A 17,140-nucleotide genomic window follows, 5' to 3' on the forward strand; every position below is an offset into this window, starting at 1 on the left:
ATACTTGCCTTTCACATGTCCTACTGCATTTATATGCTAAACCACACAATTTTGTTCTTAATTATGTATTGTCTTAATTGCTTGCTTTTTGTTTCTGACACATTTATAAACTTAAAGTAGAGTTTACTTCTGAGTTCTGCTTTTCAAATCCTCATAATTCCTAGAATAATAGGGTTAGACTCACCAAAAGAACTAAAAAACCTTGCTTGATTCAACCAGACTTGATCTTATCTTGATCAAGATAATAATAATAGTAAAAGTAATCAGTGTCCTCTTCGTTCCTTTGGAGATCCCAGTTTCTCACTTGAACTAATACTCTGAATAACTGGAGTGAATTTATAAGATTTTACCAACTCCATGTGATAGGGAGTTCTAAATCCTGACCAGGAGTCTTTGTATTCTGTTCCATTCTGGCTCATTTAGGATAATAGCTTTCTGAACAGAGTGATAGTTCCATTCACGTATGGGTGATTTGTTGTGCTGTATCTGTATGAATACTACTTAAGTCAGCAAGTATAAACTAGAATGCCCTTGTAGTTAGTTCTCTGTGTGAGAAGAAAGTCCAGCACATTTCCTGCTGCATACACCGCGTAAAATACTCTTTTATTTACTAAGGGATTTTTTCTCTACCATGTTGTCTGGGATTTTTTAGCCTTATAGCCCTACCTGGCTAATTGTATTAGAGTCCGTTATAAACTTATAAGGAGAGAAACATATGTATATATTTTTAAAGTGTTTCATGCATATTGTTCTCATGTGGTCAGAGGAGCAAAATAGTAAAAATTCCCTCAAATAGCTTTCAGTATAGTGAGGAAGGTAAATAGTCAAATGAATAATTTCAGGGCAACTTGGTTAGAACAATACAGTGAGTAATTTCAAGGCAACCAAAGGTGTGTGAAGTACAGTCATAGAATAAAGAAAAGAATGATGACTTTTCCTCGAGGTTTGTATCTGAACCTTCACTGGGGTTCTTAGGGTAGTTAAGAAGGTGAGGATAAGGCAGAATTCCCCATAGGGGGACAAGCTTTTCCTAATAGTAGAGAAAGTCTGAGACAAGGGAAAGTTGTATGGTAGGAAGATAGAGGGACTTTAGGTCCTGGGAATCATCTTAATGTAATAACAGATAAGATTCTTTCCCTAGGGCTTGAGAAGCCATTCACGCTGCCCCAGAAGAAAGCTGCAGGCCAGATAGTTAAAAATGAGAAAAAGTTTTTATTTTTTGTTAAGTAGGATAAGGAAAATTAGAGTTAGGTAATTAAAGCATAGTGGGAGAAAGTGTTTAAATAATGTTGTAAACTTTATAGTATTAGTAAATGTTCATTTAAATATTTACATATTTAAGTAGTAAGTTTACATTTCTAGTAAAAGCATAATTGACCAGATGCCTTTGCAGATGGATAGTCTGAGATTCTGCATTGCATATGTAGAGGAAACCTGCTTGTTACCTATATTGCTTTTGTTTTCTGTCCCCCACTACTACAAAAACTTCCTGAAGATGGAGATAACCTGTCTGCTTTGTTCATGGCTGTGTTTGCAGCAGGTGCCTTGGTCTGTGTTGTTGAAAAATGCTCGTTTAGTTGGCTAATGGCCACATAGACCTGCAGCCATGATTCAAGGAGCTGCTCACCTCCTTCGTGTGGTGATCAGTGAGCTGAATTGCAGGGGAATGTTGGGAAGAAGGAGACAGTCTCTTAGGAATCTAACCTTTTCATCCTTTCACCTCTTGGTGTTATTTTTTAGTTCTAGTTTGAGACTTTGTTTTCTCTTGCACTGTTTTGTTTCTTTATAACAGCTTACATTAATTTTCTTTTTGTTTCTTTACTAATGAAAACAGTTAAAATTGATAAATACTGCTATGCCCCAAATATTTTAATTTTTAGTATTTTATTATTGACTTTTTTTTGCTACTTTGGTGGTAAAATCATATGGTCATTCCTGGGTGGGACATGGGAGGGCGAACTCTATATTCTCTTCTAAAATAGGAAAGCTGAAAATAATACAATAATTATGATTTTCCAGTGGCTGTCATTTCTGAAATCAGAAAGTACGATATGTTGACTTTCAACTTAGTAATACCTTATTTATTTTACAATATAAAAGTACTTTCATGTATATGATTTTATTTAATCTTATGAGGAGGGTATCTTTGTTATCATTTTCAGATGAAGGAAAGTCTGCATTTTTACTGTTGGATAATAAAGCCCTTGTGTGACGTCAGGTTCTGTGACTAGAAGTAGAGAATATTGAGGTGGTGTAGAGAGCCCCTTCCACTCCACGCAGTCAGACCAGCCTTGATGTCTAAGCACTGCTTTGGGCAGAGTACATTCACCAGAGTACACCAGGATAATGAAGGGATTCAGAATGATGCTGGATAAGAAATGGTTGGAGGAACTAAGGTTCTTTAGTCAGGAGTAGACAGTCACAGGGAAGGGGGTTGGATGTATTCAAGTATCAACTCTAGGGTGGGAGCTTTAACAATTTTTATAAACAGAATTGTCCAGAGATGTAGTAAATTGCTGTGTGGGATACCTTCTCCTGTATAGTAGTTTAGTCTGGATAATGACTTGGCATTCTAGAGGGAATTTAGGCATGTGTTATTGGTGCTTCTTATATTGCTGACCATATTGGTGCCAAGCTCTCTGCATCTAGAAGCTTTTAAGTAGGCCTGGGGTGTGATCCAGGAATCTGTTAAATCTGAACAACCTGGGAACCCCTGGATGTGATGACTTTAAGGTTCTCTTCCAACCCCAAAGTCTAATGCTTCTGTGATACTCCAGAATAAAAGCTATCTAATTATATTTCCCTGATCTGGAACTGGGATTGGTTTTCAGGAAGGAAAAAATATTCTAGGCTATAATGTTAACATAGTTTTTTCTTAAGCGTTTGCCTTTTTTCCTCCTCAGTGTTTGCTGCGTTAGCGAATATAGACCTGGCTTTGAAGCAGGGATCTGCACTGGCCTTGTTCAAGATTCTGCAGTCACCAGCGCTGGGCCTTCGAGGACTGCAGCAGCAGAATAGTGACTGGTACCTCAAGCAACTCCTCAGTGATAGACAGCAGAAGAGAGAGGTAAAAGTACCCTGAGTTGCACCTGCAAGAGTTTATATACATCCTTTTGAATCCCATGCTGTTGTGTCAAGGTATATATGGGGCTTTTTTTCCCCCCTAATATAACTTTTTCTCCTGCAGATGAATTAGGCTGTTTAATATACTCAGGTAAAGTACACATTGTCTTCAGCTCTCTTTTGCTTTTAGAGTTGTAAATCGTCTTTTAAAATAAACATTGCCCATCCCGGCAAGTGAATCTGACCACCCCTTCACTTGAAGTCCCTTAAATCCCCAACTAAAAGCCATTGGGGAGAACCTGAAATTTTTTATTCTTACTTCAGGAATTTCCACTTTTAAAAAACCATACCTGATGAGTTTCCTCTGGCCAACACTGGGAAAGTACTTAATGTGCAGTAAGAGTAGACTGTGTGGGACTTTATGGTTTTCTTTTTTGAGAACAAATATGAGGGGATTTCTTTTTTTTTTTTCTTTTTCTAAATAAGGACAAGTATACATTTTACAAATCCTCAGCATTGGCCAGAGGAAGCAGCATTAATGTGCTAATGATTCTACAAACATTTTATCTCAGAACATTTTGATGCTCTTTACAAAATATATTTTTTTAATGTGCTTATATCAGGAGAGTCACTCTACCCGAGATTTGACAAGGGCATTCGGCTCTCGCTCAGGCTGCCGCTTTGGCTGTGTGTAGCCTGAAGCTGTCTCTTATGCCTGTGGCTCTCTGTCCCTAGTGACTGCTGTTGAGATATGAGAACTACAAGGCCCGGAGGCCTAGGCAGGAGTCATCTTTACCTAAGTGTTCTTTGCTTTTCTCACGGTGGTCAGGCTGAGGCCCTGCAGAAGGAGGAGCTACAGTCTGGAGTGGATGCCGCAAACACTGCTGCCCAGCAGTATCAGAGAAGTAAGAGTCCTCTCAGCTGCGTGTCCACTGAGATCCTGAGTAGGGGAGGAAAGTGGCTTTGTGTCGTTGAGGGACCTGAGGTTAGATTCTGTCATTCCTCACCCCACCCCAAGGCTACTAGCTGCAGTCAACTACCAGGTACCTTTGGTGGCAGAAGGGTTCCTCCAGTTTTAAAAGTAGAACCGGAGTCAGCGTAGTCTCACTTTGGCTAGGAAGCTCGTGCTTACGTGGTTGGTTAGGGAAGCATCTGGAGGAGACAGGACTAGGGATTGATTGGCAAGATTTGTATGTTGAGAGACAGGAGAGAAGGGTGTTCCTAATATGGGGCAACAGGGGAAGAGGAAGTGTGAGCAGAGGGACAGAAGGTGAAAGATGTATTATGGAACAGTGGGTAGAATAAAATTTTTGTAGATGTTTTAGGCTGAGTTGTGTAAGATAAAGGCTTGGAAAGATTGTGGGAAGCTTTGAATGGCAGCTTAACAAGCTAGTTCTTTGCCAGGCTCCCCTCTGTAGGGGAAGGATGTCTTAGGTAGAGCGTAGTGGTGGCAGGCAGGATGATTTGGAGTGGAAAGAAAAAAGGGGTGAGGAGAAGAGGAGGCTGCTTTTTAGAGACAGATTTATTGAGATGTAGTTCACATACCATGCAGTTCACCCTCATACAAAGGAGGCTGTTTTCTAAAGATGAAAGTTCTACTTCAAACGTCATGGCTAATAGCTTATCCACAGAATATAACTTTCTTCTGTGAAAATTGGCATCTGCTTCCCCTCGGGCCTCTCAAAGCCAGCTGCCTTTGTGACCTCCTTGTTCTCTACCCAGGACTGACAGCAGTGGCAGCGATCAATGCTGCAATCCAGAAGGGTGTTGCTGAGAAGACTGTTATGGAGCTAATGAATCCCGAAGCCCAGCTGCCCCAGGTGTTTCCATTTGCTGCCGATCTTTATCAGAAGGAACTGGCTACCCTGCAGCAACAGAGTCCTCAGGTGAGTTAACTGAACCTGTGCTGTTTGTGAGCAAAACAGAGTGGACGTGAATTTAAAATTTAATACCCACTTCTTGGTGTAGTTAGGTAGAGGGGTTTTTTTTGTTTGTTTTGTTTTACTGGAAACTTAGACTCGTTATGGTTTTATTAAACTTCTGACCTCCCTTGGTATTCCAGAATGTCTTTCCTTATTCTTTCCCCCCTCACTTTCTGTACAGCATAGCCTCACCCATCCTGAGCTCTCTGTTGCAGTGGAGATGTTGTCATCGGTGGCCCTAATCAACAGGGCGCTGGAATCCGGAGACATGAATACAGTGTGGAAACAGTTGAGCAGTTCAGTTACAGGCCTTACCAATATTGAAGAAGAAAACTGCCAGAGGTGGGTGCCCAGAGTGCTGGGTTGAATCCATTAGGTAGCTGTCACCTCTGTCTTTCGTGTGCCAACACTCTTATTTTCTTTGCAGGCATTGTGACTTCAGTGTGATTGTCTTTTATTTTTTCTATTTTGATACATTTTATTCTTTACTATGCTGAAGGTTTTGTAGTAAATTACAGATATAACATTCCACTCCTAAATTTATAAGTATACTTATTTAAAACAATGAGGATATTATATAGCCAAAATAACACTCTTATACCCTGACAAATCAACAGTACTTCTTTAATACTTTCTAAACCTAGTCCATTTTCGTACTTCTTGTTCCAAAACTGTTTGTTTTTTCAGCTGGTTTGTTCAAACCAGGATCCAATCCAGGACCACATGTTAACATCTGATTATTGTGTCCCTTTGGTATCTTTTAATCTAGCATTGTCCGTTTCTTTATGACACTGACATATTAAAGAGATGGGGCCAGTTGTCCTATAAAATGTCCCATCTTCAGTTCTGGTTGCTTCCTAATATTTGGTTTATTCCTGTAAATTGTAAATTAGGTCTAAAGACTTGTCAAGATTCAATTAAATATTTTTGGCGACGTGTGTTTCATATTTTCTCATATCAAGAGGCATATAAAATCTGCTTGTCCCCACCATTAGAGATACTAAGGGACATTAATCCCTCCAATTGCATATTTATTTTTCTCCCTTATCACCAGAACATAATTTTTTTTTTTTAATGTAACTTTTTTTTTTTTTTTTGGCTGCCTCGGGTCTTCGTTGCTGCTCGTGGGCTTTTCTCTAGTTTGTGGCGAGCAGGGGCTACTCTTCGTTGCGGTGCACAGGCTTCTCTTTGAGGTGGCTTCTCTTGTTGCGGAGCATGGGCTCTAGGCCTGCGGGCTTCAGTAGCTGTGGCTCACAGGCTCTGGAGCCCAGGCTCAGTAGTTGTGGCACACAAGCTTAGTTGCTCCGCGGCATGTGGGATCTTCCCGGACCAGGGCTCGAACCCATGACTCCTGCATTGGCAGGCATATTCTCAACCACTGCACCACCAGGGAATCCCCAGAATATAATCATTTTTGTACCTTTTGCAGCATCAAAATGTCCAGTTCCCCATTAACCATTCATCTAATATTTTTAACCCCAATTGATAATCCTTGCCTAAATCCATATACTTTCAGTAAGAGTTGCTGAATGGTGATTTGTTGATCTGTCATTCCTTCTGTGTTTGTTAGCTGGTGTATGGCCTTGTTTTCTTGTCTTTAGAGGGATTGCTTGAGCTGCTGCCACTGACTCCAGAGTTGGTCTTACTTGGAATTCAGAACATGTAATATAAATAGGCCGTTAAGAATAAGTGATATCCTTGCATTTTTACACTTTGCTCAAGGTAACTCCTCGGTCCCAAAGCTGACCTCTAGAATACATCAAGCTGTTGGGGTTCCTTAGCTATCTCTGTTCCTTGGATCCTTTGCCCCCATGTCTTCTCATTCCTGTCAACCAAAATAATCCTGAAGGTCCCTTTTCTTATGTTGCACTTCATTGTCTCTTTTGTTGGGGGAATGGAGCAGGTATCTCGATGAGCTGATGAAACTGAAAGCTCAAGCAGATGCAGAGAATAATGAATTTATTACATGGAATGACATCCAAGCTTGTGTGGACCATGTGAATCTTGTGGTGCAGGAGGAACATGAGAGTGAGTAATCTACTTCCCGTCCCCCCAGATAATGTCACAGTTACAGATAATGTGATTCCATGAGCTGGTTCTAAACACTACTCCCGGGAGGATTTTTGGAAATTGGAAAAAAAAAAAAATCTGTCTCAAAAAGCTACAGTTGTATATTGTTTTCGAAACACCAGGCAACTGCTATGATTAGATAAGTATGTAATAAGAACTAAAATTTTCAGGAGGCGAATTGAACATGATCTGTTATTTTTAAATGCTATTATAAGAAGTGGTTCTGACACTGACTACCTGGAGTTAGGTCATACTGCACAGATTGAGGGCACAGTCCTCCCCAAGACTCCTCTCACTTTAGACACCAGCCTTAATCTCTGGAGTTCCCAGGTCACCACACTTCTGAAAAACTGGCTATATATTCAGGGGTTCCCTCTATCCCCTCAGGTTCAATAATTGGCTAGAATGACTCACAGAACTCAGGAAAGCACTATACTTACGGTTATAGTTTTATTGTAAAGAATACAAATCAGGATGAGTCAAAAGAAGAGAACAGGAGGGCAATGTCTGGTAGGGTCCCAAATTCAAAGCTGCTGTATCCTCAGGGTGTGTTGCCCTCCTAGCCCATTGATGAGTATCACAACCAGGGAAGCTCACCTGAGCTTTGGATATCCAGAGTTTTTAGTGGGGCTTCGTTCCATACAAATAATGGATTGAATTATGGCCAGCTATTGGCCAAGTAATTGAATTCAATTTCCAGTCTGCTTCTCCTCCCTGGAATAGCTGGGCTGATATTCTGAGATCACATGGCTCAAAGCCCCAATCTTCTAATCACATGGTTGGTCTTTCCAGCGTGACCAGCCCCTATCCCAAAAGTTTCTAGGGGCCCACCAGCAGTCACCTGGTTGGCATAAACTCAGGTGTGGTCCTAGGGGCCCACTATGGATAATGAAGATACTCCTATCGCTTGGGAAATTCCAAGGGTTTAGAGCCTCCTTTCCAGAAACCAGGGACAAAGACCAGCCAAATTTTTTATTATACAACAGAGTCTTTACAAAAGTAGTCCAGTTGGATGAGATACCTGAGGAGTGACTATTTCTAGTTTTAATTAGTGTTTCCTGTGAGAAATATTCAGTGATTTAGTGGGAAGAGTCTTCCCTTGGAGTAGGAGACCCTGAGCTTTGATTCTCTGTCTCTTACTTGTTTGCTGTGTGGTGTAGGAGAGGAGATTCCTAAGACTCATCTTTTTTTTCTATAAAAATGTTGAACTAGGTGACTTTTTTTTTTTTTAATTTATTTCTTTTTTTGGCTGCGTTGGGTCTTCGTTGCTGTGTGCGGGCTTTCTCTAGTTGCAGCGAGCGGGGCCTACTCTTCGTTGTGGTGCGTGGGCTTCTCACTGCGGTGGCTTCTCTTATTGCAGAGCATGGGGTCTAGGGGCATGGGCTTCAGTATTTGTGGCATGCGGGCTCAGTAGTTGTGGCACAGGGGCTTAACTGCTCTGCGGTATGTGGGATCTTCCTGGACCAGGGTTTGAACCCGTCCCCTGCATTGGCAGGCAGATTCTTAACCACTGCACCACCAGGGAAGTCCCACTAGGTGACTTTTAAGATCCCTTGAACTCTTGACTTTTCGTGAATCAAGAATGGTTTTGATCACACATTGGAGTATACTTGAAAGCTATCCTTTATAAAGCCAGTTTCATCAAAATCCTCATCACTCTTAAGTTAGGGCAAGTAAAAATAAAACAAAAGGACTTGAGATTTCAATAGGAATATGGATATAAGGGAGTTTACTTAGTTGAAAAAAACCACTAAATTTAAAGGAAAAAGATTTAAATGCTGTTTAATATTATGAATGACAAATTGTAGTTTGAATCATGGTAACTCTTGGATAGAGGATTTATGGTCACTTACCATGTTTAAAGACTGTTTTATTTATACAATTTCTTAATCTAAAAAATAACCTTTTGTCCATTCATATTTAGGGATTTTAGCCATTGGTTTAATTAATGAAGCCCTGGATGAAGGTGATGCCCAAAAGACTCTGCAGGCCCTGCAGATTCCTGCAGCTAAACTCGAGGGGGTCCTTGCAGGAGTGGCCCAGCATTACCAAGACACGCTGATCAGAGCAAAGAGAGAGAAAGCCCAGGTGAGTGGCACTAAATTGTTCCTTTTTGTTCCGAGAACTCCATCCCTCCTAGAACGGAGATAGAGGTAGGAGTGTTCTCTCAATGACTATTTCCTGGGCACCCTTAGATTCAGAGCACTGGAGGGACACATAAGAGTCATAGACTCTGCCCTCCAGAAGCTTATGCTATTTTACATATTTGGTTTTTTTGTTGTCCTTTGTTGTTATGGTTATAGACACATCTCTTATGTCTCTTTAAAGAAATTCTCAATTGAAATATAAGATCCAGAAAAATGTGTCAGTTATTTAAGTGTACGGTTGTATAAATGTTCAGAAGTGAGCATACCTATGTAATTGGTGCTCGGATTATAAAAAGCATTAACAGAAACCCCCTTATATCCCCTTACATCCTTATTCACCTCCCCACTCCCCAGGAATAAACCACTATCCTGATTTATTCTAGCACATGTCTTTTGGTAAATATATGTATGCATTTCTATTAGGTATACATTTGGAAGTGGAATTTGTGGGTCATAGGGAATACATATGTTAAGCTTTAGTAGGTAGTGCCGTAAAGTTTCTTTTTTTTTAGTTTAAATAATGGCTTTATTGAGATATAATTCACATACCGTACAGCTCACTGTTTTGTAGTATACAATTCAGTGGTTTTTTCGTCTATTCACAGAATTGTGCAACCATCACCACAATCAATTTTAGAACATTTTCATCACCCCCAAAAGAAACCTGTGTAGGTAGTCACGCCTCATTTCTCTCAATCTCTCCAGTCCTAGGTAACCATCAGTCTACTTTCTGTCTATGGATTTGTCTATTCTGGACATTTCGTATAAATGGAATCATACAATGTGTGGTCCTTTGTGACTGGCTTCTTTCTCTTAGCTTGGTGTATCCAAGCTGTAGCATGTATTAGTATTTTCTTTTTACTGTTGAATAATATTCCATTGTATGGCTGTACCACATTTTATTCATTTATTCATGAGTCAGTGATCATGTTTCCACTTTGTGGCTAGTTTGTTGAGGAAATGGATGAGATTTACTCCTTTTTTAGTCCTCTTGCTGAATAGGAAGTTGCCATGTTGCTTTAGGAAGCCCTAAAAGAAATTCTTAATTCAGGGGGTCAGATTCCTTCTGGGAAGCCAAAAGTGGTAAAACAGATCAGGGCTTTTGTGTTAAGGGAGCTATTGTACACCGACAGCCTTGTGGGCTCTAGAAGTTTGGGTTGTGGGGGAGGAGCTGTGGATAATATAATGTTGATAGATCTCATTTGATTCCATTGTCATGAGAGTAGTTGACATTACTGTGTCCTAAACATATAAGTGTAGCAAGTACCAGGTTCCTTTTAAGAGGGTCATTGCTGGGCTTCCCTGGTGGCGCAGTGGTTGAGAGTCCGCCTGCCGATGCAGGGGACACAGGTTCGTGCCCCGGTCCGGGAAGATCCCACATGGCCGCGGAGCGGCTGGGCCCGTGAGCCATGGCCGCTGAGCTAGCGCGTCCAGAGCCTGTGCTCCGCAACGGGAGAGGCCACAATAGTGAGAGGCCCGCGTACAGCAAAAAAAAAAGAAAAAAAAGAGGGTCATTGCTATGCATGTCAGTTGATCCTGTGGTGAAGGTTGAATCACAACCCCCATTTTGTAGCGAGGAAATCTAGACAAAGGCATTAACTGATTTTACTTACTCAAGTGAGAAGCGGTTGGCTGTAGGGAAGCTGTAAATAGAGGCCTGTCTTTGATATCAGTTTACTGGATCAGAGCTTCCCAAACTTGACTGATGACTAGAACGCTGGAAAAGTCATTTTAAAAATACAGATTCCTAAGCATTAATTCTATTTCTGCTAATTCAGAATCTCTAACCTGGGGCCTGGCTGCAATGATTCTCTGTAGGCCAGTGGTGGTAGTGTTATTTTTTGCTGCCTTATTAGTCCGAAAGGAGTCTTATATCCGGTCCAACTGACAGAGGAATGGGCTTTGAAAGAATAAGCTAGGTCTGAGTCCATGTCTAAAAAAGGAAAGTAGATTGAGGATATAATTTGTACCAGCTCTCACACATGTGATGGGCCTTACTGGTCCTTTTGTTTGGATCATAGGAGTTAAACTTTTATTAGAGGATGTGACTAGAGTTTGAAGCATTTCCTTTTGCTGTGGAATAACTTTTCAGAGTTCATCAAAGGCAGAGAAAGGGGAGAGTTAGAGGAAAATGTGCTTAACAGTGCCGTGCTCAGATGGGTAGACTATACGTTAGGTGTAATTGTCTTTTTTTAAGCCTCAGCTCAGCTTTTAAGTTCCTCTTGGGAGTAGTTTTAAAAATAATCATCTGAGTTCCAAATTTAGCAAGCAAAAGATCTTTAAATTTGATCTGTTTTTCTTGTAATATCTTTCTGTCTGGTTTTGGTATCATAGAATGAATGAATTGGGAAGTGTTCCTTCCTCTTTTATGTTTTAGAAGAATTTGTAGAGGATTGATATTAGTTCTTTAAACATTTGGTAGAATTCACCGTTGAAGCCATATGGTCCTGAATTTTTGGTTTTGTTTTTGTGGGATATGTTTTGATTACTGATTCTATCTCTATATTTGTTATAGGTTTGTTCAGATTTTCTTCAAGTAAACTGCCTCTTTCTCTTTGCCTTTAGGGAATTCCATTATGCATATATCTTCTCTTTACTCAAATCTGCTGAATCCCTCTAGTGAATTTTTCATTTCAGTTATTATATTTTTCAACTCCATAATTTAATCTGGTTCTTTTTTAAAAAATGTATATTCTCTATTTGGTGAGACATTGTTCTCATACTTCCCTTTAGTTCTTCAGATATGGTTTCCTTTAGTTCTTTGAACATACTGAAGATAGCTGATTTAAGTCTTTGTCTACTAAGTTCAATTTGGACAGTTTCTGTTGTCTGTTTTTTTCCTGTTTGGACCATGCTTTCTTGTTTCTTTGCATGTCTTGTAATTTTTGGTTGAAAGCTGGACATTTTAATAATAATGGGTCAACTTTGGAAATCAGATTCTACCCCCTCCTCAGGGTTTATGGTTGTCCCTGTTTGTTTCTGCTGTTGTTTGTTTAGTGATTTTCAAGTCTGTATTCTTTGTCATGTGTGTCCACTGAAGTCTCTGCTTGGTTAGCTAGTGGTCAGCTAATGATTAGTCAGAAATTTCCTTAAATGCCTAGAACCAATAAAGCTCCCAGCCTTTGCTGAGGGCCTTTGTGTGTGTTGGGGCATGCCCTCGACTCTCAGCCAGGCAGTTTACAATTTTGCTTTACCCTTCACTTCATGCTTGCCCAGAGCCTCAAGGTCAGCCAGAGGTCAGAGCTTACAGCCTTATCAGATCTCTTCTGAGCATGTGCATAGCCCATAATGCACTATGACCTTCTAGATTCCCATCCCAGGAATTTGTCAGAGCTTTTCAAAGCTCTCTGTGGACATCTCATTCTCTAGCTTTTCCTTTTAAGCTTTTTGGTTAACCTATTATTTGCCTAAGTTTTTACCCACTGCCCCAGGCATCTGTGATGTGAAGCAGTTACCTCTGTTTTGGACAAATACCCCTGGAGAAAAGGCTGTTTGCACTGGGCAAGCTCTAAGTCAGGTCAAATAAAGACAGCCTAGCTGTGGTCTTCCAGGGAACTACCTAACATGGCAACTAATGACAGTTCTGTGGGAATAGATAGGGCTTTGAAGGAGGTAGGTGTTTATGGGGTGGGGGCGGAGGGGGGTGGGCAGAGCACAAATGGGAATAGGGCAGTTTAAGTGCCATAGGCCTCACTGTTCTTACTGAGAGTCAACTGTTCTTGAATAAACTCTCTCTGATTGCTGCAAGCCTTTGGTTCATTTCTGTAGTTTTGAAAAAGTTGATTCTGATGACTTTTGTCAGTGTTTTTGTTGCTTTTATGTAGGAGGGGATATTCAGAGGTCCTTCCTCTACTGTTTTCACCATTGTCAGTTCTCTCTTCATTTAAATTTAGTGCCTTTGGAATACTTGTTAAAAGTGGATTACTGGTCACTGGGTAGTATTGTTTGAATGCCAAGACAGAGATATCAGGAATTCTCAAGGAACTCATTTTATAATTACAAATATGAATGATTTTTAAGTCTGGCTTCTCCTCCCCCACCCCACAGTCTGAGTGTACACAGACAGGCATACATGCATGTAGCTAAAAATCAGCTGGTGTGCACTGACATGGCTGTACCAGTTGTTAGAATATTGAATACTTTTGTTTGGTACATTGCTCCTGTCCCAGGCCTCCCAAATGTGTTCCACCCCCAGTTCTAGCTCTTTCCCTGAACTACCGCTATGAGCAACTGGAGAATTAACACCTAAACCAGCAAGGGGCCATGAGATCTCTGCTCCACTCTGATTGATCAGTGCTTGTGTTGATAAATATGTTGTATAGATTCATGTGTGTGTGTTTACATGTGTATATGGTAGGTATGGAGTGGTTTATATGTATATATAGCATAGTTTACATATGTGATGAGCGATAAAACATTATATTTATGTTACACATATATGTATCTATAATATGTTACATATATATTATCAGTACATATGTGTAATATTTTATCAATCATGACACACGCATCCATGCCACATATAATAGGAGAGACTTTTAAGGAGGTTTTAAGGGGTGAGAAGTGCCCTTTGCAAGTGTGTGTGTTTGTGCTTTCCGAATATATACACACATATATGTATGGTAGCCATTCTTTCATCTCTTTTCCCTTTCTTTTCGCCGTGTCTTGTGGCTTCTCCACCTCTTTTACCTCTAGTCATTGCCCACTCGTTTGGTTCTTATCTCTGGTCCCTATCTCTTTACCTCTTCTAAAATGCAGTCAGTGTGCTTCTAAGTGTCAGTCAGAGTTGTTAGGGATGTTATTTCAGTATACTTTATATAGCATTTTCACATTAAATCTATTTTATCTCAGTATTTTCCACAATATGTCATTCAGGGTTTTAACTCTCTACTGAGTGATTTGAGTTAATCTTTAGAGCAAACTTTAACAGGAGGATGTTGGGTTTTGTCATCTTATTCGATCTAATTGGAGCAGAGAGAGCCTGTTCTTTCCTCACACTGGGATGAGCAGGTGTATGTCACCGATCTTGCCTCCATCAGTCTGGTGAGGGGTATTTCTATATATCATTTTCCCCTGATGTACTGCTCCATTGTTGTTGTTGTTTTTTCCTCCTCTCACACCACAGCTCTGTACCTTGTTTCTTAGGGGGGAGTATGTATGGAAGTGTTTGCTTTAATCCTTCTGCTTTAGTCTGTCCGGGGCAGAGAAGACAGAACTCTGAATGGTCAGAAATCATGATAAGCTGCGCCTTTCTCTGGATGCAAGGAAGGTTGTGCCAAGCCCCCAGGCTTTGCTTACAGTAGACTCTGCTCAGAGCCGTCTGACGCGTGCATTAGCCTAAAACTGAGCCAGAAGTGGCCTGGTTCTGTGGAAATACTTGCTTTGGGGGTGCAAGGGTTTTTATGCCACTTGTCTTGGAGACTGCACCTTCAGCCGTCTAGCTTATGACTTCTCATTTTAAGTTGTTGCTGACTCATTGTATCATCTCGTATTGAAACTATTGCTTAGCATTGCCAGTATTTATTCGTATGACTCTAGGGAATTGTGTGTGGCCATTTTCTATTTTCAGTAACAGAAGCTGACCAGTGGCAGAAAAGTGCTAAGTTCTGCAGCTATTAGGTGACTTGTTCTTGCATTCTATTTATCGGGTTACTCTTTTCCTTTCCCAAGACTATGAGCTTCTTAAATTGGGATGGTGCCTCTTATGATTGTAAGTTAAATGATCTTTCTAAAACTCTGAATTACAGAGACATCTTTAGATTTCAGATGCCTTCCTTTGGCCTTACCCTGTCTCCAAGGCGCTTTATAAATTGCAGGGGTTTGTGACTGCTTGGCTCTGCTGAGTGAAATATTGTGTATCTCTCCCCAGTAATGCAGGAGGAAAACCAAGCCTCCTCTAAGGTTTTGCACTTCAACTGCTGGGCCTGCAGAAGGCAGTGAAACTTTCCATTTTGCCCCACAGCCCAGACCCTGCCTCACCTGGCAACACAGTTATAGTTACTGATCCCAGCCGCCTCATTGGTGCCTTGGCAAATTATATTTACATCAAGTAGTCTCGATGGATTTTTGAGCTACTATTTATCCCAGTTGCTATTAGCTCAAGCCTCAGGAACAGTTACTTTTGTTGGGTCTGTCAAGATTGCCTCAGACATGACTCTCAACCTGGACACTTTAAAACCTGAGGTGCCTTGTCTAGAAGGAGAAAAAGACTCCACTTGTATTTCACCTCTGTCCCTAGTATTCAGCTCAAACTACACTATGGACTAGAGAGGCTTTTGTTGGCCATGCTGAGAAAACTAATCACCATTTATTATGTTTCTGTGTGAAAATGTGTTTTTAAGTTTCCAACAACTGATATAACTTTCAAGTTTTAGAATATAAGCTGGTGATAAGATTAAATTGCCTATAGTGACTCCTGGCTTCACATGTGATAACATCTTGATAGTCCTAAAAACAGTAGTCATAGAGAATATTAACTCCCTCTGAATATTGTTGGCAAAGGAGGCTTTCTAAAAAGTACTTCATGTCATGGTGCTTGTCACAGTATTTAAGTCCCTACGCCCCTTCCCAGTTGGGATGTTTTGCCCCTTCTAGCAGCTCTTGTCCTCCTGAACAACTTGAATCCATCTTCTTATATCCATCACCTACATCTGTGATATTTCTCTTGTAACCCTTTACCAGTTTTTTGGTGCCCGGCTTCTTCCAGTTGACTATTCCATGTGTCTTGTATGTTGGAAACTTCTTCCTCTGTCTCTAATTGAGTCTCAGAAGCCGCCATCATGACATGTACCCTGATTTGATGACTATAGTATTGTTTTGCTTTTAATGGTTTGTAGGAAACCCAGGATGAGTCAGCTGTGTTATGGTTGGATGAAATTCAAGGTGGAATCTGGCAGTCCAACAAAGACACCCAAGAAGCACAAAAGTGTATGTATCAGTTGTTTTATTTCTACTCTGGTGGAAAGTGGGGGTGGCGAGGTGCTCCGTATCTTAGAACTCAGCTTGACCAAGATAGAAAGATGTAGGGGGAACAGTTTGCTAGTAGGTGAATCTAGACACCTTCTAAACTATTCCAGTAACAATTCTCTTCTGGGATAGTTGCCTTAGGAATCTTTGCCATTAATGAAGCAGTGGAGAAGGGCAATGTAGGAAAAACACTGAGTGCCCTTCGTTCCCCTGATGTCGGCTTGTATGGCGTCATCCCCGAATGTGGTGAAACTTACCAGAGTGACCTTGCTGAAGCCAAGAAGAAAAAACTGGCAGCAGGTGAGTTTGCGTAAATAAATATGTGCCCTGAAAGTAAGAACTTGAAAATATCACAGGGCAGATGTAGAGCAAAGGGACAAGCTATAGGGAAATTCAGAAGTACAGTATTAGGCTTATTTTAAAGACCCAAGGAGATAATATTCCTATTTTTGAAAATATTCTTTTTCTTCCCCTTGAGGGTGGCTATGTTAATAAAAAGGTCAGTTTTCTGAAAACGTTTATGTTTCATAGGGTGTTAGTAGTTCTGATTACCTAAGCCTGTAGATATTTAAAAGTTTATCTGCAAAAAGAGGGGAATAAAGATAAGAATTTTCATCCCGTTTCATGGCCCTGTTTTTAAAATTAACTAGAGAGGCTGAATGGCTGTAAGTTTTTTATCAGAATAGTTTTCTGACACACAAGGTCTTACTTAGGTATAGGCTTCGGAAGGAACAGAGGCAGTCAAGGTTGATTTCCCCATTTGGACTTCATAGGTATTTTCTTTTTATACTGTGGATATGAATGAGCTAAATGAGACATTACAAAGTCATAGTTTTAAAATTTTATTTATTTATTTATTTTTTGCAGTACACAGGCCTCTCACTGCCGTGGCCTGTCCTGTTGCGGAGCACAGGCTCCGGATGCGCAGGCTCAGCAGCCATGGCTCACGGTCCCAGCCACTCCGCGGCATGG

At 40.6% G+C, this 17,140-nt stretch overlaps 1 protein-coding gene across 1 annotated transcript in view; it reads left to right on the forward strand.

Moving 5' to 3' along the window:
- The window catches only part of IQGAP1 (IQ motif containing GTPase activating protein 1), a 102,454-nt gene that overhangs the window by 52,894 nt on the left and 32,420 nt on the right, over positions 1–17,140 (forward strand). Inside the window, exons 10-17 of the mRNA XM_079913249.1 lie at positions 2,904–3,067; positions 3,893–3,968; positions 4,786–4,949; positions 5,167–5,327; positions 6,889–7,013; positions 8,980–9,143; positions 16,039–16,129; positions 16,301–16,468. Of these exons, the coding sequence (XP_079769375.1) occupies positions 2,904–3,067; positions 3,893–3,968; positions 4,786–4,949; positions 5,167–5,327; positions 6,889–7,013; positions 8,980–9,143; positions 16,039–16,129; positions 16,301–16,468 (1,113 nt within the window). The remainder of the gene's footprint in view (positions 1–2,903; positions 3,068–3,892; positions 3,969–4,785; positions 4,950–5,166; positions 5,328–6,888; positions 7,014–8,979; positions 9,144–16,038; positions 16,130–16,300; positions 16,469–17,140) is intronic.

This window comes from Stenella coeruleoalba (assembly GCF_951394435.1).
Source record: "Stenella coeruleoalba genome assembly, chromosome: 2".
Lineage (NCBI taxonomy): Eukaryota > Metazoa > Chordata > Mammalia > Artiodactyla > Delphinidae > Stenella > Stenella coeruleoalba.